The sequence below is a fragment of the Dipodomys ordii genome, unplaced genomic scaffold (genome assembly GCF_000151885.1).
Source record: "Dipodomys ordii isolate 6190 unplaced genomic scaffold, Dord_2.0 Scaffold122, whole genome shotgun sequence".
Lineage (NCBI taxonomy): Eukaryota > Metazoa > Chordata > Mammalia > Rodentia > Heteromyidae > Dipodomys > Dipodomys ordii.
Window position 1 is genome coordinate 361,523 of NW_012267338.1, and position 26,194 is coordinate 387,716.

The following is a 26,194-nucleotide window of genomic DNA, read 5'->3' on the forward strand; positions in this document are numbered from 1 at the left end:
TTCATCTAGTCTGTGGCCAAGATTCCCAACTGTACTGTGTTTATTTCATGTACTGATTCTTTTTAACAGCAAGATTTCTTTGGTTCTTTCTCATAGTTTCTATCGTTGTTCTGAATTCATTCCTATCATGATCTATTGTCTTAATTTGTGGAGCTGTCCATACATTATATCTTATTGAATTTCCTTAAAATCTTTATTTCAAAGCTCTTTTGCAGGCAATTCACTAATTTTCATTTCTTTGAGTTCTGTTACTTTAGACTTAATATTCTAACTTTGGAGGTGTTGGGTTACCTTGCTTTTTCATGGTTCTTGTGACCCTAAATTAGTATTTGTGCACAAAGCAATTCAATTGCCTCTATCAAATTTACAAGATGGATTTCACAGCAAAATATTTTCTGCCTAGAGTGTCATTTGGGTAGGCTATAATGATCTTAGCTCCAAGTGGGCACATTAGCATACCCTCCATACAGCTTCTGTGGTTATAATGAATGTCAATAATCCCCAAAAGTATCGGTGGCCTAGGCTTTGATAGTAGAAATGCTCTACCAGGCAGGATGAAGCTATAGGAAGTGGGACAGGTTTACCATTAGCTCTGGATGTGGTACTTGTGACCGAGGATGTAAGGCATGCAAGGGGTTCCACAACTATATGGGAACAGAGCCACTCAGGCAGGTGAGAGCAGGATGCAACACTGAAGGAAGAGTGTCCCTTAGCTTCTGTCAGCCTGTGGAGCACAGACACACAGAGGCCAGGCATGCTGACACAATGTACATAGTAGTTTAGGGTGGGTCATTTGTCAGTGTTAGAGAGCCATGCAGATGTATTCTCCTCCTTGGCTGCCCCGCTGCTTCCTAGAGCCCAGGGTGGGTGGATGGGAGTGCCTGATTGCTTTCCAGGGTTGAAGGTGGTATATGAGACTGCTTAAAATGCACATATATTTTTCTAACTGGAAATATTTACGTGATATTACTCTGAAAAGACTAAATAATAGAAGTATTCAAGTTTCAAAAATATTGGTATCAATGAAAATATAAATAAATTATGAGTTAATTATTAGGAATTTGTGTTTTTTTAACACTACAGTCAGTAATGTAACTTATCAAATAAAATTAATTTTATTTTAACTTCTAATATACCTGTTTTTATGTTGGAAAACAATTTATATTGAAGATAGGAATGAGGAGTAAGTTAACAAATATCTGAACTCATATTGAACTATTCTGTTTTCCTTGTTACAAACAGAAAATTTTTAAAGCTTCTGTAGTTTTTTTCTGATTTTATTTTATTTTTTTTAAAGACAAGAGTCTTGATGGGTTGCCCAGAATAGATTCAAAATCCTGCCTTACACTCCTGAATAGCTGGGATTAAAAGTATATGCTACTGTGCCTTGCTAGGGCTTAGATTTTGTTAAATATATAGCCTTATTTCTTTAATATATCCTTTATTCCTTTACCTTCATAAAATGAATCAGATTGTATGGCTGTAGTGCCAATGACCCAGAAAAATGGCAGAAACACTATTATGATTTCAAGGGAAAAGCTACAGAGAGAAACCAAATGAAGAAGGAAATGTTTTAACACAAAAGTAAGAAACACACTATACACAGGACTAAAGGTCAAAATGAGGGAAAACTTGTTCACGGTCAAGATACAGTAATCTTAAGTGCTCCAAGTAAACTATCAATAACTTTTCAACAGTGTTTGCACTTTGTGTCAGCACTCGTTCAACAGCATATCTAACAGGAACTCCAGTAACCATATACTAGCAAAGAATATAACCTAATTGTAAAAAAAAAGTTTCATCTCATTATTGGTCTAGTATGATAAAAACAAATCATACCGTGAAAAAGTAAAATAGGTTATTATTCTTTAGAAAGTGCTAGTTTAAATTATTTTTATACATACAAAATGTACATCTTAAGCTTAATTTGGAAATATTTATAGGCATTGTAGAATTTACATATTTTTATACATACAAAATGTACATCTACTTTGTACAAATATTATGGTTCATGGAATAAGTAAATATACAATCAATTATAAAGCTAAAAGTAAGAGAAAATAGACTATTAAAATCTGATTAGCAAATAGCTAATTACTTCTTCAGTAGCAATTAGTAAGGAATTGAATATTTAATAAATATTTATGATTGGTTCAAAATACAAAATACATACATAGCTTTTTAAACTAAAAGGATTAAAAGTATCATAAGCAATTAGTAATTACTATAAGTCCATACTATTTAAAAATAATAAGGTAAAAATTCTGCTATGTTTAGACACATGAAACAATATATTTGTAGCTGTCTCAAAAGACCAGTCTTAATTTTTTAGTAAAAATATTTACCAATAACAATCCTTCTAATAAACTGCAAGCTTAGCTAATTGATATAGAAACCATGATTTTCATAAGGATGACAAAAGCTACTCTAACCTCTTTCCAACTACAAGTTCTCAACAGATGATCATCATTAAGACTGTTATCAGGGCCTCTCATTCAGGAGCTATATAAATGTGTCCTATTAATACATGGTCAGTCTGTTTGGCAACTCTAGTTCCCCAGACATATGGAAAGTACTGCCCTTTTAGGTCTGAAGTCAAGCCTATAGGGAATCTCAAAGCCTGCACTGAAATTACAAGGAGTGTTCATTAGAGACTTCTGGAGAAAAAACCATGAAAGACTTCCATTAAAACTATATAAAACAGCTAATTATTTTTAAGAGATTTTTAAACCACCTAATGTACACAGTGTAATAAAAAGCATTTAACAACTGAATTATTTTTAAAAGCAATATTTTCATTACTTGAGTGGTTTCCTTCATGTCTTCTACCTCTCACTGATCATGCATTTTATAAGAATAATCAACACAAGATTTTATTATCATGGGAGAGAATAATCTCCTAACTAAATTCTTTCTACACATGCCTATAAATACTTTCCAAATTTTTGTCTTCTAATTATAACCTGGAATGATATATGCTATTATCTTAAATTCAGCCAGACATACACACAGAGGTATGTATTTCATTTGAATTTTTTATATTTTTATTTTATTCATTTTAATTTATCTTTTATTATTATTTTTTAAGTAGTTATACAAAGGAGTTGCCATTTACCAAAGTAGTTTATGTATCTTGATCAACTAGTCTGCTTATTTAATTTTTATTCCATTTTAAACTAGTAATTAGTATTGTAAGCCAAAATTATCTTATTCAATATGTAAATATTTATCATATATTATGGAAAACTAACAACACAAAGCTTGAAATTTTTAAGAAAAATACCTGAAAGTTGATTTAAAAAAAGAAGTTCTTTGAAACTGCTTGTTATAGATTTTGGAAAACACAAAAGTATATTTTCTAACTGCTAATGTTGCCATTTTAACTTTGTCTAGATACTTTTTAGCTTGAGAGAATAATATCAGTATTCATTAAGTTTCACAACAAAATAATGTTCCTACTAAATATTTACTCCAGTAACAAATCTTTATAAAATCTTATATAAAATTAATTACTTTGCCTCAATCATTTCTTGAATCCACATTTATGCTGGTTTCTGACAGCCTAATTCAGAAAGAAATTACAACCTCAATCCATATGTAAAAAGACAACAGAAAGAAAGTACATTAAACCAGTTTAAAAGAATAAAAATCTAAAGAAAACAGATTACCAATGATTTATATGAATGCCTAGTGCTGAAGTTAATTACAAGCAACCCAATAAAATAGTGCCTTTTATTATTGTATAGCAAGTAATAGCACTAGATGTAAAAACCAGAACTCTTTCTGCTGACTTTTGCATGCCCAGTCCCACAGCACACAACATTAAGAATTAAATATGGTAAATAAGGACTACAGAAAACAGCAGTTTTTAACTCAAAGCAGAAAACTTTCCTGCTGTTTAACTATTTGGCGTCTTCCACTGTGGACACTGTAAACTGATACCATGTAATTCACAAAAAAAAATAGTTAAGATTATATAAAATATGATTTAAATTTCAGTGCTCACAATTTAACTTCAACCTAAATAATACTGTTTGTAGCATTTGCTAGGAGCAATTAAGACTTTTTAATGATTATGCTAAGAAATGATACATTTTCAAAAATTAAATTTTTCTGAACATTGTTTTAGCTTATAAGACATAAGTTCTCTAATATTAAATATACACTATATATACAATATATATACTTATTACAACAATTTCTTACATTTGTCAAGAATGCCAGTCACATGATTAATGACCTTTTTGGCAAAAAGGACCAAGAGTTTGCAATCTAGAATTAGTTGACAATTCTATTTAAATAAATTTGTACCAATGATCTTAATGGGATATTAGATGATACCAATGATAACCTAAAACTCCTAAGATATTTTCTGGATAAATGTCATGATATAAGCCATTCTTTGGTCTACAACCTAACTGAAAGAGTAATACAACCCCAATCTGAAAATCTGAAATCTGAATTGAATGTTTCCAAAATCTAAAACTTTTTCAACACCAAATGATACTCAGTCACAACTGACAAATGGAAATTGTACCTATTTACATGTACAAATTTTTCTTCAATATGTCTATACACTATGAATTTATAAGTCAAGACATTGACATATATAAATACATTACCTCATGTACTTATCATATCTTTGTGCTAAGAACACATAAGATCTCTCTTAGTCTAAATCTGATTCCTAACACAGGCTTTTCCCCATTATATTTCTTTTTTGCCTTGGTCCCTTCTGATAGGACTCCAATTGAAAATTATCAAGTGAAACAAGTAGAAATATATCAGGTAGTGATTGGTAAATTTGACTTTGTTATTAAAGTATTTTTCAAGTATGTATAACCCATTATTTTTAAATAAATAAGATGTAAACAAAGGTTGACTAAAGTTTATGAAGGAGATCTTTAAAAATCATTTGAGTAGTAACTCCTATTACATCAATATAAATTTTACTTAAGTAAATTTAGTTGTGTTTCCTAGAAAGCTAAACAGAAGAGTTCCCTAGAAATAGATCAAATACGCTGGGAGCCAGTGACTCATACCTGTAATCCTAGCTACTCAGGAGGTTGAGATCTGAGAATCATGGTTCAAAGCCAGCCCAGACAGTAAAGTCCATGACTCGTGTCTCCAATAAACCACCAGAAAAATGGAAGTGGTGCTGTGCCTCAAGTGGCACAGCACTCATGTTGAGCTGAAAAGCGCAGGGATGGCACCCAGGCTCAGAGTTCAAGCCCCATGACAGGCAGGACAGGACAGGACAAGACTGGGGACTGGGAAGGGAAAGGAAGGGAAGGGAGAAGAGGAAGGAAGGAAGGAGGAAGGAAGGAAGGAAGGAAGGAAGGAAGGAAGGAAGGAAGGAAGGAAGGAAGGAAGGAAGGAAGGAAGGAAGGTTGGTTAAAAGAGAAAATTATGTGATTACCTATGGAAGCCTATGAAAAAAGGTAATTTTTCTTACCAACATGGAAAAGAAAAACCAAAACTACTAGTCTATGACACCTCTTTTAACTCTAGTATTTAATTACATAGAATGGACTAGGAGCTATTAAAAAAAACAGAAAGATAATCAAAGACATTAAGAAAATAATAGTAAAATGAATCTGAACAATAATGATCTGAAATATCTATTTCATAAAGAGAAAACATGAGAGAAGATTTAGTGCTAGACATAATGGTTCAAGCTTGTCAGCTACTTAGGATGCAGGGATTGGGAATGACAATTTAAGACCACTCGGGCATAATTCCATCTCAACCAGTAGCTGGGTATGGTGGCACACAAACACCTGTCATACCACACTACAGGAGAAATACACAGCTGGACATAGTGATGCATTGTTTGTCATCTCAGAGATGAAGGGAAATACAAATAGAAGGATCACAGACCAGGAAATCCTATCTCAAAAATAACCAATGTACAAAGGAACTACCAGGCTAGATCAAGTGGTAGACCATCTGACTAGCAAGTGTGAGAACCTGAGTTCAAACTCCAGTACCACCAAAATTAGGAGAGAACTTTGTTCTTAATATACTTTGTTCTTAAATACACTTTAAATCAGTAATCATAACTATGATTTGTAACTATCTCTACACACTTTTAAATATATTACCTTATATGTTCCTTATAAGGAACATATAGGAACATATATATACATGTCTCATATATGTGTCTCATACATATATATGAAACATATGCATGTATGAGACATATATATGAGACAAAAAACCCTTGTACATAAAGAGTGTGTATATATATGTGTGTGTGTGTGTGTATATATATATATATATATATATAATGGAACTAAGGCATAAACAAGTAAAACAAATAAATTTGTCCAAAATAACACAATCCGTTCAAGAAAAAAAATGATTCTCATAATTCAAAATCTACAACATTTTCCTGGCCCCAACCTTTTGTTATACACCTGCCAATCATTTTTCCTTTCTCCTTCGGATAGCCATGGTACTTCTACATTGTCCATCATCATCACAGGAATCATTATAATACTTGAAAAGCAAATGATTAATCATTGATTATTACTTCATTCAGAACTAAATCCAAGATCAAATTCCAGATTTTGTTAAGACTAAACATGCTTCTGAACTTTCCTATTAAGAAATAGCACCTTGATTTAAAATTGACTAGAAACACAAGATGGAAAACGTGAATTATTATATAATAACTGTTCTTTCCTAAATGTTTTTATTACACTCAGAAGGTACTTGTCAAAGCACCATAATGGTACCTCGGAGACAACAAAGTAGAACAAAGCAAATACTTTCCGAAAGACAAAGTAAGATTTAAAGACCGAATCCTAAGAAGCTAGAAAGGCAACATTGATTACTTTGACTAAAATCCATTAATACACCAAAAATATAGCATTTATAAAAAATACTTAACGTAAGAACATAGCTATACCTTTATAAAGTTATCAGAAGGTTTGTAAGTAAGCAAAGATTTTCCAAAAGCTTTATGATTTGAAACCTGGCCTTTTTTGTGATGCCTTAACATCAGAAGATTGATGTAAAGTGATAGAAAAAAGGCGGGGGATGGGCCAAACAGAAAAGGCAATAATAACCAAAAAAGAGAGACACTGACCTATAGGTCGGTATTCTTAACTACATTAAAACCAAAGAAAAATGTTATGCTCTGGATATCCCCATTTGTGCATTCCTCTTTTCTTAACTCTTTTCTTAATCCCAAGTTTAAAAGACCACTTGTAAAACAGTAGGGTGTCAGATTAAAACACACTTTATTTTCAGATGTCTCCATACTCATAGGCTGGCTTCCTGTCAGGAAGAGTTCCATTTCACTGAATACCCCAATCAGCAGGGAACTTGCAGAATTAAGTGCCAGTTGATATTACTTTGTTTTGAATTTACCACCCTTGAGAATAATGTTCAAAGACGTAGTCATATAGTCAGCACGGTATTATCCTACTGACTAGACTGCCAAGCCACAGGGTGTACTGCCAGTTCCACAAAATTTACCTTAAAAGGTTGTGTTTTCTAAATCCTAGTGCGCTGGTGAACCAACTGATGCCTGTGTTTCCAATTAAATTCTTTATTTAAGTAAAAGTATGCTTTCCTTGAGCTATAACAGGCACTTTAAATTAATACAGAAAAGTCTATGTCCAAATTCAAATAAGGAGCAATTACTAAACAATACTTTTTATCCTAAAAAGTCAGAAACATGTTCAACTGTTTACTTTTAAAAGATGGTACTACAGCTTCATTTATTTGTACCATCAGTATGAATTTTAAAGGCAAAACGTTTCTTGCAGTAGAAAGTAATGCTACAAATTGAGTTAAAACAAATATTCTGCCATGTTAGCATCAGCTATGAACCCGCTTGCAAACACTTTAAAATTGCTTGTGAATTTAAGATTTTTTCAGGCCTAATTTATCATTTGATTTTTAATGATCTTCTCCAGCATATGCAGCCTTCCCATCCATGTTGCAAAGGTCTTTAATGCGTTCTCATAAGGTCAACTGTTTCTACTGCACACAAAATTAACTTAACTCTGAGCACCTCACCTTAATATACATATTCTTTCAGTCTTTGTGCATCCCAAGAACAAAGTTTTTCAGCTGGAGATGTAGCTCAAGTGACAGCACACCTGACTACTAAGTGGGACATGCTGAGTTCAAACTTGAGGAACAACAAAATTTTTTAAAAATAAAATAAAAGCTTTCATGGCAGTCTATAAAACTAAGTAATCATATCGTGAGCTTTAAAACATAACTCAGTGTTAGACACTGCACTATGATTATCATCTCATACACAGCAACATAAACAAACTGACAAACAAACTTAGGGATCATCAATATAGCCATTAATTTTCTACAAGTATATCCTAAGAAAGAGGTATAAAAACATCAAAAGGACAGGGAGAATAAAATTATTTAAATGTTGAAACATAAAATTATATTAATCCTAGTTGGGCCCTGTTGCACATAAACTGGACTTAAGGAAAACAAATCTCTCACATCCAGTCTTGTTTTTCTTGCATAAAAATAGTTAAAAATGGGCTGGGAACATGGCTCAGTGGTAGAGTGCTTGCCTTGCGTGCAAGAGGCCCTGGGTTCAATTCCTCAGCACCACATAAGCAAAAAGAAAAAAGCCGGAAGTGGTGCTGTGGCTCAAGTGGTAGAGCGTTAGCCTTGAGCTGAAGAGCTGAGGGACAGCGACCAGGCCCAGAGTTCAGGACCCGTGACGGACAAAAAAAAAAAAAAAAGGTTAAAAATGAAATAGAATAACCATTGTCCAGCATATTGATGTTTCTTCATTTAATCTTGTTTTCAAATTTATTGCCATGAAACATGGTTGAGCATGTTGGGGAAAAAAATGGTGAGCGGCTAAGGTTTTATATAAATTTGGTCCTTTCTGAAACCTTGGCATTCACCCAAGTATTAATATATACTGGTAAATACATCATTTTTTTAAGAGCTAGAAGTTCAACATTTGTCACACTGTCATTGTTTGCAGCAGCTGTGATGACTGAAATGAATGCTATGCTTAAGCACCTGACATGGCTTACCAATGACAGAAGTTCTCTGGAAAGAGAAACTTCTTAGTGTACAAAAGTGCCTCAAAACAAGTGGTGAGTAGTGACTCTTTTAAGACCCAAAGCTGATTAGGCAAAGTTGATCTAGAATGCATAATTTCCTTCCTTTTAAACATATAACAACCAGGTAAGAATTCAGAATTAGTGTTTGAAGCCTAGTCTGAAGGGCTAATTTGTCTTTCAGATTAAGACAGAATTGTAGTAAGATAATTACTCAAATATAATGGGAGTCTGTTCTAAAGTAAATTGTTAGCATTATCCCACCTTTGGTCCTCAGCTCCACCCAGACCTGAGCTCCACCCAGCCCTGGAGTTCCTTCCATACAACTGGCCCCTCCCTCTCTCCATCCAGACCCAGCTAAACTCCCATCTACCTCACTTCCTGCCCCTAGATGATCTTGATAACCGGATAGTGCAGGGTGCCATGTGCTCCCTCTTCGTAGAAATATGGCTCCTCTAATAAACCTTGTAATAATCTTTCTCCTGTGCCTGCTTGCCTCCGCGTGGTCCCCTGGGATGGATGTGAAGGATCCTTTCATAAATATTCTTCAGTGAGTCCAAAACTCAAAAATTAATATAAAAGAAGGAACTTCCCCTAAATAATTGTTTTTCAACAACTTCTATTTAATGTTTATAATGCTGTTGACACTGATACACAATAAAGATGAAAGACAATAAGAAATGCCAAGGATTTCTAGTCTAGTAAACAAATAACTGTGATATAACACTGTAAGTAGTAACAAGTTCTATTGCCCTAACCCTAGCCTTAGCACTCATATCGATGAGCCCAATATTATGGGCACTAAGCAAAGAACTTAACCTGAATAAGAGGTAATGAGATGTAGAACTATCTTTATCCTAGCTTACAGAAATAGCAAAAAAAAAAAAAATGCATACAGTAAATGAGTATTTTTAGTATATGTGCACAGTTCAATTTTGATGACGTTTCAAGACTCACGTCTTGGTAAAGAACAGTGGTGAATGCCTGTAATCTAAACTTTCAGGAAGCAGAGTTCAGGAGGACAATGCTGGGTTCCATGCCAGCCCAGGTGAAAAAAAAGATAGAAAGAGCCTACCTTAACAAAAATAAACTTGGGTGTGGTAGCCCATGCTGTGATCCAGGCTAAACAAAAAACACAGGTAGGAGCTCTTCGGTAAATGTCAGACATGGGCAAAAACATGAGACCCTAACCAAAGAAACAAATCCCTAAAGCAAAAACATCCCGGGCCATAAAGGAAATGTAAATCCAAACAACTCTGAGATTCCACCTCACCCCAGTTAGATTGGCCAACATCAAGAATTCAAACAATAACAAATGCTAGGGCATTGTTGGGAATGTAAACTAGTACAATCACTCTAGTTGGTACTTCTGAGATTACTCAAAAACCTAAACCTGTACTTCAAGAAAGGAAACAAAGGGTTTTTTTCTCTTTTGCGGCTATTCTTGCTTTACCTTTTGTCTTTTCTGTAAGTTTATCTGTCTGGGGGGGGGGATGCAGAAATGATGACAAAGGGTGAACAAATGCAGAAGTGTTACTCACTGAACACTATGTTGAAAATAACTTGTGGGTAGGGATAGGAAGGAAAACCTGGGAGAGATCAAAGAGGGTGACATTGTTCAAAACGAAATGGTCATTACCTGACTTATGTAACTGTAACCCCTCTATACATCACCTTTACAATAACAATTAATATCTATTACATACATATTAAATAAAGAGCTATAGTTTTGCATATGTAATATTTTTCTTAGTCCTCCTAATTAGAAGCAGAGAAACATATGCAAAATACCAGTAAAGCCACTTCACCTAAAATGTTCCACTTGCCTCTGGTGCAAGTCACCTCTCACAAAACATACTTACTGACAAGTGTGCTACTAGTATGCTAATATCCTCATAACTAGCTTTTTAAAACAATATTAATTATTATATATGCATACACACATTTGCTAATTATTTTGAGAGACTCTTTAATAAATCAAACAAAAATAAAATTGAAACCACTGTTTTACAAATTCATGCTTATTTCACAGAACATCCATTATAACTGCACAGTACATACTGAGGAATTAACTATATTGCAAAAGTTGGATCATGAAAAATGATCTAATAAGCACATAAATAACAGAATTCAAACCATGGAAAGTTATAGACACTGAACAGAATATATGAGACACTTTTAGAAACTCTAGTATCTGATAATTCTGGTGATATAAAAATACAGGTAGAACCCAGATTTTCAAATTATCTGATTAATTTACCAGATTAAATAGAAACAGATGACTAGCTTTTTGTACATTATTTCTCACTCTAAACCCTGTATTTTCTCTCAAAATCCTTTAAAACTTCTGAAGCAATTATTTCTCTCTATTTATATCTGATGCTCTCTCACTAATTACTTAGATTTTATACTATTCAAGAAATAGAATGAAACTACTATAACATGAGTCAGTGACTAAGTTCAATGAAAACAACTTCATTTAGGTGTAGAATTGATGGGAAAGAAACAAATTAAGGAAAGTTGGGTAGGTAAGATTTTATAATTTTACTATGAATTTAATGATTTTATCCATTAATATTCATTGAGCAATTCATGTCACATAGGTTATTTTAAAGATGGTGTCTCACAGACTATTCTGCTTGGGGTAGATGCAACTGGTTCTCAGCCTCTTTAGCTAGGATTACAGAAGTGAGCCTCCAACGTCCAGCTAAATAAATTTCCTTCCCTCCCTCAGTCCCTCCCTTCCTTCCTACCTTCCTTTCTTCCTTCCCTTCCTTTTCTCAATTCTTCCCTTCCTTTGCTCTCTACCTTCCTTCTTTTCTTCTTCCCATCCTTTTCTTCCTTCCTTCTTTTTCCCTTCCTTATTTATTTCCCCAAATATCAACAATCTAGAATTTGGGGTAAAAAGAAGAAAAATCAGAGTAAGCATTTTAAATTACCTTTTGCTGCTAATTAATTACTCAGATAGAATGCCAGGCCAGAATACATGGTGCGTCTAGTTTTTCTATATACTGTATGCACTTCTGATAAATGGGAAAAGAACAGATGACCTGGCAGAAGGCTCAGACAATAATATGTGATTTACAGGACATGAATGCCGCTACCATAAGATTTATCTGACAGCCCTCTCCGATAGTGGACTGTTGAGTATCCGATGGAATGATTTCTAGTCTGGAAAGTCTACTACTGAGTAGCAATACACATTATTTATTTATTAGATGTTTTGGGTTGAAACCATTTTTAAATGATGCACTTCACAATGCACAGTCATAAATTTAGCTTTAAACTCAAGAAGGGAGGTAGTGTTATTGGAATGTATGTCAGACTGAATTAGGATGAGCAACGTAATGCTTTTATAAAGTGGCCTTGAATGCAATGTCAGTTCTTTCAAAAATGATATTAATGTCAAATGAGCAAGATACAAACATTTCATACAACACAGAGGAAACAGTACTTGAAACATTTATTTAATATTTTCTTTAAATTCAGATAGCTTTCTACCAGGTTTATATACATGAGCAATAAATATGGGGTACAAATCAAACATGTTACATGCTGTGGCAAACTAAGTCTAAAATGTAGTTGAAAACTTTTTCAACTTCTTCGTGAGCATGAAAGAACATGAACTTTTCTGAAGTGATTTAAACCAGCGTGCTTGTCCCATACTGGAGCCTCAGTAATCTGGAAGCTGAGGAAGGAGGATAATGAGTTCCTGAGTAGCCTGGACTACCCGTGAGTTCCTGAGTAGCCTGGACTACCCGTGAGTTCATGACTAGCATGGGCTACATACCAAGGCATCAGCTTAAAAAAGGAAAAAAACCTAATATATAGGATTCAATGTATGAGCAAATCTAATGTAATAAATCTTAAATGCACATTAATTTTACTCAAAACTATAGTGCTGAATGTTTTAAACAACTAAATTCTAATAAGCAAAATATAATTAATAAAAAATACAATTCTACTTGAAGTTTAAAGAAATATGTGTGCCCCGTACTATTTGGTCTTATTGACATCAAATTAAATATTATCATTTACTCATTTCTTTAATGTAGGTTCTACTACTTGTAATAAATCATGACTAAACACAGTGTTTAAAAAAATACAAAAAATAAATTTTGAAAGGATTCAAGAAAAATAATCAGAACATGTCTGATTGTCATGATATTAACACCAACTAATTTGTAAAGTTCTAAATCAAATTTGCAGATGTTAAGTTCATAAGCATATCCCATTATTTATGTGATTAAAAAGAAGTTTTTGACCTGATCTTTTGATCTTTGGCACTCAATCCTCTCCATCTTCTCTTAAAAAATTAATTAAAATTTTAGCAAGATGGTAGCTCTTTACTTCCCACTCTATCGTGGAGTAAAAAGAATTATCAATCAAACTCAAAAATCCCCACCCAATATCTGCAAAACGTCAACTTGAAATTCAATTTCATATCTCTTAAGCTATCATGTAGAAAAAGACAGTTCACTTCTTAACAAAATAAATCACTTTTGTGATTACCAAGTTGACCTCTTTGAATTAGGAAAATTCAAAGTGAAAAATGTAATTATCACCCTGCAACAATCTGTATACATCTGGAGCTAATTCTGGCTTCATTTTTCACATCATTTTTCACACTGTGCTACATCTTGTAGAGATGCCACGGAACTTTTGAAGAACTCATAAAAGGGAAATGCTAAAGACTTCAAATACCCAACACTGTATGTTACTCAAATAAAAACCTTGAGAATTTCTGACTTTTGAAGCTTACAGCACCAAAGGGATCGTCAGATCCCATTTGAATGGATAAACAGCAAACAGCACTATGACATACATGACAAATAGCTGTAACAACATGTCAATCTTTATCTTTGCAGCTTCAAACATTTCACTATGTAATGTACTATAACAGAAAATCTTTCATGTACCACAGATACATTTACATTTAATCCTAAATAAGAAAGTAAAACATCAATGAACCAAATATACCACTGTAAACAATAAACCCATACTCTGGTAAATAAAGTATATATAAAGGCTGCTCAAAGGAAACAAAATTTTATGTAGGTTTAAAAACAGTATGTGTTAATTATTTCAAATTGGATAGCTTAATTAGAAACTTTACCTGATCCTCATTTGAAGAAAAGGTTTTTTTGTAAAGGAGATGATTAAATTGTAAAAAATAATAATAATTTTTACTAAATCTAAGAATAAGCACAACAAGAAACATAATTAATTCTAACAAGTTCATTATAAAAATCCATTATGTGTAATCTTTAGAAGTAATTGTTCTTATTGCATTTTATTGATAATGTATAGTATTGATTTTTCACACTTTATATGATTCTTTAATTTGTATTCATGAAATGTCCATCAGCACAGTCTGAATAAATTTGGCAATATAGACACTAAAGTAAATAAATCGATACAAAGAAACATTAATTTTACATTATCCTTATTTGTTAGGCAAGTAAACCATGAGAGTTGTAAATGAAGGTCAAAGGTGTTGAAATGGGTCAAAACCCTTGACCTCTAGAGCAATACTCTTCCTATTAAAAAAGGCTATTTTAAAGTTTTAAGTAGGGGAATTTACTACCAGTAAGATATCACTTTTAAAAGACTACAAAGAAAACTCTCAATAAAAACATTCATCTGTTTAATTGCAAAACAGAAAACAAAACATCACAGAACACACAAATTTTATCTTTAATAAAAGATTAGATGTCTGCAGTCTTCTAAACACTGAAAATAATTTTACTCTCAGGAATTTATTTTCTACATCTTATTATGATAGCTGCCACATTTTTGTTGATGTTTCCCAAGTCTACTGTGTATGTCAAAAATAATTAGCAATGACAAGGATTTAAAATTATTTATTGTTCATTTTATAACCTCTGCACAAAAGGGAAGTAAAACCATAATTCCCAATGGAATCAGAGTGGAACTCTACAAAGCACAGAAATAAATCTGTTTCTGTAACCTTAATATACAGACCAAAGAAACTTAGTCACCACAAGATCACTTGATCTGAACATTTTAAGATAATTCTAAAAATCTTCCTTTAGCATTTACCTAACCCAAATTTCCCAGAACCTGCTTTAAAATCATCTTCTAATATAAAAGATAAGTAATCCTTTTAAGGCACAAATAAAATATTTTGAAACAGCAAATTCAAAACATTTTTATTATTCCCAAGAAATGGAAACAAGAGGTTTTTATTTTACTTTTTGTTGTTTCCCCCCCTTTTGGTGCTGTTTTTGATTTCTTTACTTTTTGTCTGTTTCTAAGTTTATCCGTTCTGGGGAGAGTAAGAGGGAGCACAGAAATGGTGGGATAAAGAGTGAACTAATACAGCAGGATACTCACTAGACACTATGGGGATCGGGAGGGGAAAAATTGGGAGAAAATGAGAGAAGAGCTGACACTGTAAGAAATGTTCTTACTTCCTGACTTATGTAACTGTAACCCCTCTGTATATTACCTTTACAATATAAATCAATAATAAAAGTAATCCTTATAAGACACAAATAAAATTACTTATAAAATGCAAGCTAAAAATTTTATTATTGCTCAACTTTTTGATACTTAAAGTAAAAATCCCTTGTAAAAACAAATTCATATGAGAACGGACTTTTAAATCAGCATTGGATATGGTACTCACCTGAGAACACAGCAACATAACCAACTCCACAACTGAACTACTAGACTTCATGCAAACCAGACCTATGATGTTAAAGAAATTTTTAAATTATGAAGTAAAACACAATACAACAGATTTTACTGTTCTATTTTCATATTAGCTTTGAAAATAAGACATTAACTATTCTTGCTAAGAACCATACCTGTACACATTAGACCACATGACTAACAAAGTATTACATAGTTGCGTGAAGTGTGGCATCAAAAAAACCACTATTATTTTCATAATAATAATATTTTTTACCTTCTAAAATACTGTAACATTTATTACAATCCCATATACAATGATATTGCACAATATAGAAATGTGCATAACATATGCCATATTGATCAATATCATCTACATTTTGTTTTGGAGAGAGTTGATCATTATACATGCAGGGAAGGGAAATGGCTCCCTGACCTTTGCTTTCTCCACCACACTCTCTCCCTTCAACCCTCTAGCTATCAATCAAGTTTCCATTTTGTTTCATGGCAGCAGACATCCCAAACACTCTTATTAGTACCTTGGCCTCTGACCTCACACTAAACCTTAACAGAAATGCAAGCCGTTAGTCTGTTATATAGTTCTCATTTCTTATAAATTGATTCATTTACATGTTCTCTTTTATGTTTCATTTTGGATCACAAAAAATATCCTTAGGAAGGAACTTTACATCATTAATACCCATCTAAAAAGTTCTCTATTTTTAATTAAAAATAAAATCTAAAGCAGTCCTTTCAAAGAACATTATATAGATAGCTAGTGTGTTTATAAAAAAAAGAATGCCAATAATTAGAAGGACTGAATTGTTAAATGATATTATAATGATCAGAACAATTGTAAGTTAATTCTGTATTTTTCTGGGATAATACAAGCTTAGGTTCCGGGGTTTAATGTCTAAAATAATTCCTGTTGGCCTTAAACATTTTACAATATTACTCCTTTTTTTCCCCGTCCATTCAATCTCTCCCAGGTATCCATTCCCTGTCCTCTTTTTCCTGCTCTTTTTCTTCCTGTTTTTAATAATACCTCAAATACTACCTCAAAGGCAATAACAACACAGGTTGGCATAACACTGAAAAGAAACAGGCTGCTCAGCCCTTTCCTTTAAAAAAAAAATCTTTTTTTCTAAGTATAATGGCAAAAGGTAATAACGTTAGCACTGGCATAAAAATTAGCTACAAAGTGTTTGTATGTTGCATTAGACAGGCAGGTCATGAACTAGACAAAGTATAGTTTCCTCCAGACTATGGTGAATTCAACTCCTCAAACTAAGACTCCAAATCTAAAACGAACCAATAGCCAATCTCTCTTTGGTGGTGTGGTCCTCTACTGTTCTAAAACCTTGTCATTTTCATAAAATGTAACCTAGATACAATAAGTCCCATTTTATTACAACTTCAAGACCTATTACTTCCAGAGAATAAATTGAAAACTTTTTACAGTTAGGAAATAAATGCTTATTCCTCTGTTCTAGAAGAACTGGAATTTCCACAAGTGAGTTCTGATCTACGTTCTTTACATGTACTGATAAACAAACTATTAAAAAAAAAGACATTAGGTTATTCAAAATAAAAAAAGATGTAGAGATGTTCTTTTGTCTCCTCTACCACAAATAAAGATATTGTAATACCTCCATATTTCAAGAAAAAATACACATGTATATTTATTTCAGGATTTATCTACAAATAACAAAGATGAGTAAACTAATTACTAAACTAAAGATAAGTAAAATAGTATCAACTTAGTTGATATGAAGATTCAGTAGGAAAAAAATACAGTAAGTGGCCAGTGAGTTAACGCTGGTTAATGAAAATGCTGGTTAGTGAAAAGTCAAAGAACATTTCACAGTTCAACTAGAACAAATATTGTCTTTGAGGGGAGTGCTAAGCTTTATTGGGAGTAATATCTTCAATTTTAAATGGGAAAGGACTTCAGAGGACACAGACACCTGAATACTAGATCTCTAGTACTAAGCTCTCTATGATATATACAAATACATAACTTTGAAAGTAAAGAATATTTCCTAAGTTGACATGACACTTTAAAATACAATGTCTGACACATAACATTTAAAAAACAGGGGAAAGCCCTGTAATTTAAATGTTCCAATTTTTAATTAGTCTTGGCAAATTTTATTACTTAATGAAGTCCTTCAATACTTCATTAAATAAGTCCCCATATATGTAAATTATATCCCATAACAGTTGAAAGTAAACAGCCATTCAAACTGTAATTAAGTATCTCTAAAACCATTAACTTTTTTTTACTTTTTTTTTTTTTTTTGGCAGTCATGGGGCCTGAACTCCAGCCTGGTTACTGTCCCTCAGCTCTTCAAGTCAAGGCTAGCACTCTACCACTTGAGCCACAGCAACACTTCTGGCTTTTCCGCTTATGTGGTACTGAGGAATCAAACCCAGGGCCCCAGGTATGCAAGGCAAGCACTCTACCACTGAGCCACCTTCCCAGCCCAGAACTTTCTTTTTCAAATAAATTCATTGCTACTTTGTGTCTCTATGGAAATGAGGTCACTCATCACCAACTCCATGGCAAATTATTACAACAGACTTATGATAGTGACAGAAAATGTAAGAAACTTTCTCAAAGGTGGAAATATATGAACAAAAAGACTCCATGAATGTATTACTCTAACTGTATATAAAATCTTGAAATATAAATAAACACAAATGAAATAAAGAACAAATACCCACTTGTTCCTTCTATAAGCAGTTCTTGTCCATGGCTACCCAAAAGTGTCCGAGAAAGAAAAGGTGCAAAATCCACAAAAATCTCTCGTAGAAGAGGAGCTGCCTTTTCCAAAGCATGTTCCAGCCTTTCTGTAATACTAATGGGAAAACTTGAGTTACTCAATTATTTAATACAGTTTTATCAATTTTCTTTTTAAAAAGTCCACCTTCAAAGAAATGTAAAATTAGGTGAAATTTTTTAAATGACCTGAAAGGCATTACTGCTAAACACAAGCTCTCCTTCTTCATGGAATATCCATAATTCAACAACTCTTTTTAAAAGTCTGGTCACAATGCAGCAAGAGACATTTTGAAAAGCATAGCAGGACAACTTTAATCAATTTTAGAGGTTGACCAAAGATATCAGAATGTGAAAATATTTCCTTTTCGTGGGGCGGGGGGGGGGGAATTCTAGGGTTTGAACTCTGGATGTCACACTCACTTCGTTCTCTTGTCAGATGATACTCTGCCATATGAACGACTCCTCCAGCCTGCCTTTTCCAGGTTATTTTTTATATAGATAGAGTATTAAAAACTTTTCTGCCCAACTGGCTTCTACCACAATCTTCCAGATTTCAACCTCTTGAGTAGCTAGGATTACATGCAAGAGACCTTTTGCTGTTCCTGAGAGATTTTGCTCAAGGATAGCGCTCTACACTTGAGCGACAGCTCCACTTTCAGCCTTTTTGGTGGTTAATTTGGAAATAAGTCTCACAAACTTCCCTTCCCAGGATGGCTTTGAACTACGATCCTCAGACATCAACATCCTGATATTGAAAATCTTAACTCATCAAGTAAGTATCTTGTTTTTTATTCCCACTATAATCTAACCAAATCGAGACTTCTTTTTATTTATCTATTTACCACTCTACTTTGAGGTCAAGAATCACATCCTCATTTCCAAGTTGTTATCTACAACACACACTGCACACATAGGAGAGATTATTAAATGTGTATATCCCCAAAGTCATAATATTTCTTGAAAATATGTAAAAATGGAACTAGGTAAGTTGGGGGCATGGGAGTTGGGAGAGATGGGGGAGAACAATGAAAGTGGTGACACTGATATGCTGCATTAATAAATTAGTATGTTAAATTGAAGACTTTGTCTATCTAAAGATCATTTTAAAAATAAAATAAAGTTACATTCTACTAAATTGATATCTATAACAATTTCTTTCTAATGAGATCAAATTCTCCTTTGAAAATTACATACTGCATGGACACATTTATAATGTTCTCAATTGACATCCTAATATATAGCTGTACATATATTCATACATACATAAACATGTCTAAAAAAGAAAAATCAAGCACCTCTCATCTCAAGAAATTGAGAGATATAGACACCTTTTTTTTTTTCTTTTTTGGGTCCGGTCGTGGGGCCTGAACTCTGGGCCTCAGCTCTTCAGCTCAAGGCTAGCGCTCTACCACTTGAGCCACAGCGCCACTTCTGGCTTTTTTCTTTTTTGCTTATGTGGTGCTGAGGAATCGAACCCAGGGCCTCAGGCATGCAAGACAAGTGCTCTACCACTGAGCCACCTTCCCAGCCCGAGATATAGACACCTTTATAAGCAAAATAAATACAAAATCCTTGTTTATCTCTGTCCATAACAAGAATACTTCCCACTTACATAAACAAGAATTTGTGAAACCATCAACACGAAGTCACTGAAGATACTGCCATCAGTAATCATCTCTCCACAGGTAGTGCCCATAATACTATTCCTTCCTAGGTATCTCATACAATTATTGGTGCCTGTCTGATATCTAACTGCAAGCCTACACTGAAAATATTCCAGTTCACACATTGGTACCAAGTAGGGTAAGGAAAATCAAGAACTCTGTGTCCATTAAGGCTCTAGTGTGGAAAATGTTTTCACAGAATGAATTAAAATTTAAAGCACATATTCCCAATTAAATAGGGTAAGAACAAAAATCTATTTACAATTCAATATTATTGTAGTTTTGGTTTACAATTACTTGCTATTCAACTATTTTACAGAAAAAGAATACTGAACTGGAGGTGTGGCTCAATGGTACAACTCCTGCCTAGTAAGTGCAGGGATCTGAGTCCAAATCTTAGTAACACCAAAAAGAAAAAAAAAATTATGAAACTCAATCACTCAATTTAAAATTATTTGAGATAGAAACCACAGCTAATATATTTTATTATATGTACAGCATTTATTTTTACAAATAGCCATTTCTCATAAACATTTTTACATCTTATAATCTGAAATGAAATCAACTTCTAAAATATTCCCAAGCCTTCCATGTATGGGAAGGAGACAGGCAAGAAGGGAGGAGGATGCAAGGAAGGAGAGAAGGAAGGAGGAGTAAGTTATTTTTAAAAGTCATCAAAAGATACAAATTGTATCAAGTAAATAGCTTGAATACCTCATATTTGAAACCGGGTCTTCTGGAACTGAACCCACTGCTGGAACTGAAGGCAATTTTGCACTGGATGGCCTACTTCCTATAAAAGAAAAATAACCAATGACGGGAAGTTTCTGTTTTTAGATACAAGGATTCAGACAAATAGGATCTTTATATCTGGCAACACAAATATATTACTGTGCATTAAATGCCCACTACTATTTGGATAACATTAAAGTCTAGCAAGTAAGGTTTTATTGACTCTTTTCATATATAAACCCCAGTTACAAGTTCAGTTATCATTTGAAGCCATCCTTCTACCCTATGGAATGAAGACATAATAGCAAAGCAAAGTAAATTCTCATGGACCAAATTAGGTTCACAATTCCTTCTATTTAGCATCAACTGTCAAGAGAAATTTACAAGAAGTACTTTTTTTTGGGGGGGATGGGGGGGTCTGGTCGTGGGGCCTGAACTCTGGGCCTGGGCACTGTCCCTCAGCTCTTCAGCTCAAGGCTAGCGTGTTACCACTTGAGCCATAGCACTGCTTCTGGCTTTTTTCTTTTTGCTTATGTGGTGCTGAGCAATCTAAGCTAGGGCCTCATGCATGCAAGGCAAGCGCTCTACCACTGGGCTACCTTCCCAGCCCCAAGAAGTACTTTTTAACAGAACCAAAAACAGAAACATATCGTTCTAAAGTTGGCTTCAGAGTTATGTATTTATTAAAATGAAAACTGTCTTTCATTTGGTCATCAGATAGCTCTGCCACAGTCATCAGTCATCTTAACTCCGCATGAATCTGGACTGATAAATGGTCAATGAACAGAGGGGAAACCTTAAGTGGTTCAAGCACAATATCCCTTTTATTTGTGTTATCACTGTAATTGTTATGCAGAACTAACTACATTTGTCACCCTATATTTCATTGTTGTATTTTCCTAGTTGCAAATAATCTATTTTGACAGTATTCAATCTCCTTCATCCTCCCTGTTAGACCAATGCCTTCCTGCTAGGACCCCACAGAATCCATTTCTCTTTCTTTCTTCTTTTTTTTTCTTTTTTTGGTTGTTCGTGGGGCTTGAACTCTGGGCTTGGGCGCTGTCCCTGCGCTCTTCAGCTCAAGGCGAGCACTCTACCGCTTGAGCCACAGCGCCACTTCCTTGTCACCCTATATTTCAATAGATGGTTTTTTTCACATCATAGGTGGCAATGGCAAGGCACAGCCTTTATTGGGGACTTTCATTTGATGGCAGAGATGTCTGGAGAGCACAGCACACTCACTAGAAGACTAAGAGGTGGTAGGCTGCTCCACTGAAACATCATACTGCCTCAGTCCCCAAATTTCATCCCTCTTTCCTAATTAGCTTCTGCCACCTTGAGACCATGGCACTGACTGGTCACTCCTTACCTCTCCCTAGCCTAACTCCTTTGACTCATTTTTACAATATCCTTCTACATTATAGACTTTTTAAAAACAGAAGGGAAAAAGAAATCTACATTATAGACTTTTTAAAAACAGAAGGGAAAAGCCAAATTGTTAAAAAAAAAAAAAACTTTCATTTATCTGAATAAAACAGTCATGAATATTTAAAAACTCTAACTATTGTCCCCTACAAGAAAATGCTTCCAGTGAAAGCTTGTCATTGGCCTTGCACCACACCCAGAACTTATGGTAATAATTCTGACCCTAGTGTGAGTTGAAATGTATGCTAAAAATTTGACAAATGAAACAGTAATAATTATTTTCTGATACTACCTTTTAGAAATGTAAAAGAAAACACTGCAAAAAAACAGATTTTTTAGGTCATAAAACTACTTAGCCAACAAAGACACATTAATCATCAACAGCGATAATAAAAAAAAATTCATGTGAAAGAATAAATGTATCACTAATTTCATAAGAGGTGGTCCTTCACTTCTGCCTGAGAGAAAATGCAATTTCCAACTGTAGTATTTTTTCAACTCACACAAAATACCAGTTAGTGATAAATTGTTTCAGATTAATCTCACATTAAATATTTCTATCAAATGATCACACATATGTAAATGCAGGCACTACCTTCCGTAGTAAGAGGATACTGACTTATCTTTTTGTTATCTTGGCACTGATAAGCTGACTCCTTCAAACTGACAGCTTTCCAGACATTCAAAAGAACAAAAAGGAAAATGCAAATAGATCATCTGTCTAGCATCTATCCAGGGAGCAGCCAATTGTTTATTCAAGATCCCCACGGATCTAAATAAGTAATGTAATCTTAGCAATAGTCACTAAAACAAATGTCAATTCTTAATCCCTAAATTTTGCTACACTGTGTGTGTGTGTGTGTGTGTCTGTGCGCGCGCGCGTGCACATGCGCATGCGCGTGTGCACACATAGCGTGTATCTTCCTACCTGTCTCTTGGAACATTTAGTTCTTTGAGTGGCAATCTACATTAACAATAAAAATTCCTTATTAAATCAAAATTTCACTAGATAAATAAAGATAAGCCTTTTGGACTAAATATAAATATAAAGCAAAGATTTACAACTCAAATATTTTCCCACAACATTAAAGAATAACTTACTAATAATATTCATTACTCCAATAAATAGAAGAGAGTATAGTAGTTTAGTAAATAACTAAATTTTGCCAAGTTGTAAACACTCAGCATACAAATTTTTGAGGAATGTGTGCTCAGTTCCTTTACAGAGCTAGGTTTAATTTTGTTCTAGTCATTTATGCTTTCAAGCATGGTACAACATATTTGAAAACAAATAATGGCAATCAACATTCAGAACCAGAGTAAATCCTAGGTAATTAAATCTTTGTCGTATCTTTAATTTCTCCAGATTTTTATATAAGCTAGAAGCATTTGTGAAGAGCATTCTCTAGATTTTTACATGCACTAACTCACCTGGTGACTCTCCACCCACATCTGAGGCTTGGGCTGAATCCACTGAAGAAACCACACTGACAGCATTGGTAGGTGCAGTGGTAGGAGCACTTGTAGAAAGTGTGGAGGGTAAGACTGCTGATTTTTTTGTTGCAATTACCACACTTCTATAATAAAGAAAGAAAATAGATTTTAAAATGTAAATCACTTGAGTTAATTACATAAATTTAAAAATAAAACCTGTAAGTTAATCTTTTCTATTTTTTTCTATCACTATTTTGATGTATAATTTAGAATATTTTCCCAACATGAAATCAATGTTGCTCATACTTTATCTGCAGACAATTTGTTTTAGAAATAAGACAATGTTGCCAGGCACTGGTGGCTCATACCTGTAGTCCTAGCTACTCAGGAGGCTGAGATCTGAGGAACACAGTTCAAAGCCAGCCTGAGCAGAAAAGTCTGTGAGACTCCTATCTCTAACTGAACCACACACACAAAAAAAGCTGTAATTGGAGCTATGGCTCAAGTGGTAGAGCGTTAGCCTTGAGCACAAAAGCTGGGACAGTGCCCAGGCTCAGAGTTCAAGGCCCAGGTATAAAAAAACAATCCACGTTTTACACTTAAACTTACATTTACCACATGGGATTTTTTGTTTGTTTCTTGGTTGTGGGGCTTGAACTCTGGGCCTGGGCGCTGTCCCTCAGTATTTCAGCTCAAGGCAATCACTCTTTCACTTGAGTCACAGGGTCACTTCCACTTTTATGGTGGTTTACTGGAGAAAATTGTCTCACAGACTCTCCTGCCCAGGCTGGCTTTGAACCTCAGATCTCAGCCTCCTGAGTAGCTAGGATTACAGGCATAAGCGACTGGCTCCCAGCTCACACAGGATTTTTTTATATTAGATAATCTTTAATTATTTAACAGATAAAATATAATCAAAAATATATTTTAAGAAACAAAATTTGAGACACTCAAGTAGAAAGTAATTAACTTTTTAACCTCTAAACTAAAACAGAAAACTCAACCCGATTCTACAAAGATTTTAATGCACTGATAATATGACATCCTAAAAACTTAGAAATCTTCTAAGTTGAAAGAGCGCAGATCTTAAAAAACATGCATAGCTCCATTTTTCTTTTCTTAAGTCCCCAAGACTATATCCTTTAACAAAGTTGCATATATAAAACAATGGATAAGGCATAAACTGAAAAAATGTAAAAAAACAAATAATCAAAATTGTTTATCTGATGTATTCACAAAAGAAGATATTTTATGACATACCAATTTCAATTAAAATAGAATAGTTTATACTAAAATAGTAACTAAAGGACCCTGTTAGACATAACTTAGAAGGCATTTTTAATTGAAATTGCCTCCATAAACATGCAAAAACCTAGTTAATGAGGTAAAAAGGACAGCTGATATATAATGCACTCCCACAGCAGCGCTTACTTTTAATTACCTGGTGTTAACCATAAGCCCAAAGTCTTCAACATTCAATTTATTTAATCACAGTTTTGTTGACAATACTATAACTACAAGCAGCAAGTATTCCCTCAGTAGCTTTAAAGTATTCCGTTTCTAAACAAAGTTACTTAGGTACTTGATCCCAATAAATGCATGCAGAAGGGGAAATTATGCAATTCCAATATTCCTTTTTGTTGTTATTTCAAAGAGAACACAAAGTGAATTAGGTTCCGATTTACTTCAGTGCCTATCATATGAGGGCAAATACTGTTGCCAATTAAATCAACTTCTCTTGTGCTAGGCATGGCTTATCCAATGTACTTGAGGGTAGGTTGGAGTCACATCATTATAAGGGTGACTGCCAATGTTAACTATATACTAAAAAATAGAAGCAACAGCCACCTGAGCCCCTAATCCGAAACAGTGCACTAGTCATGGTAGCTCTATCAGATAAAGATTATCAACTTAAAGGGAAGTAGATATGAGGTATATTTGTGTCTGTGTTTCCTCTATTCACGTCTGGTAGTACTTTCAGAAAATAATACAAAATACTGTTCGTGCTTTTTTTCCCCCACACTAAACAGAAATTTACAAGCCACTCTAAGAAAAGTCACTATACTCTAGCAACCTACTTTTGGAGAGAAGAAAGGAGAAATGTGAAGAATTCATTTTCCCATTTGTTTACAAAAGAAAGAATTATCACAGTCTAGTTTCCTCAAGAAATAAACATGTAGTAAAAGAAGCAATGGAAAATAATGCTTAGGATAGTAAAACAGCTTTTTTTCTACAATCAAAGGTTTAGACCAATGTCAACCCTATGACCTCAAAATTTCACCCCTAGGACTTTATTTTTAAAAAAATTAATTCTACAGAAGATATATACTATTATGCTCCCAGATACTTTATTTAAAAAAGCTAAAAACTGAGAATGTTTCAAATGTCCTTTATGCAGGAAAATTAAAATTTCACATGGCTATATATTTAAACAA

General features: G+C 33.8%; 1 protein-coding gene across 3 annotated transcripts in view; it reads right to left on the reverse strand.

Annotated features, from left to right (window-relative positions):
- The window catches only part of Lrba (LPS-responsive vesicle trafficking, beach and anchor containing), a 443,002-nt gene that overhangs the window by 302,919 nt on the left and 113,889 nt on the right, over window positions 1–26,194 (reverse strand). For all 3 annotated transcript variants that reach the window (XM_013029761.1, XM_013029760.1, XM_013029762.1), the window contains 4 exons: window positions 23,757–23,902; window positions 20,883–20,961; window positions 18,447–18,580; window positions 15,715–15,776 (listed from right to left, as the gene is read on the reverse strand). In XM_013029761.1, the coding sequence (XP_012885215.1) occupies window positions 15,715–15,776; window positions 18,447–18,580; window positions 20,883–20,961; window positions 23,757–23,902 (421 nt within the window). The remainder of the gene's footprint in view (window positions 1–15,714; window positions 15,777–18,446; window positions 18,581–20,882; window positions 20,962–23,756; window positions 23,903–26,194) is intronic.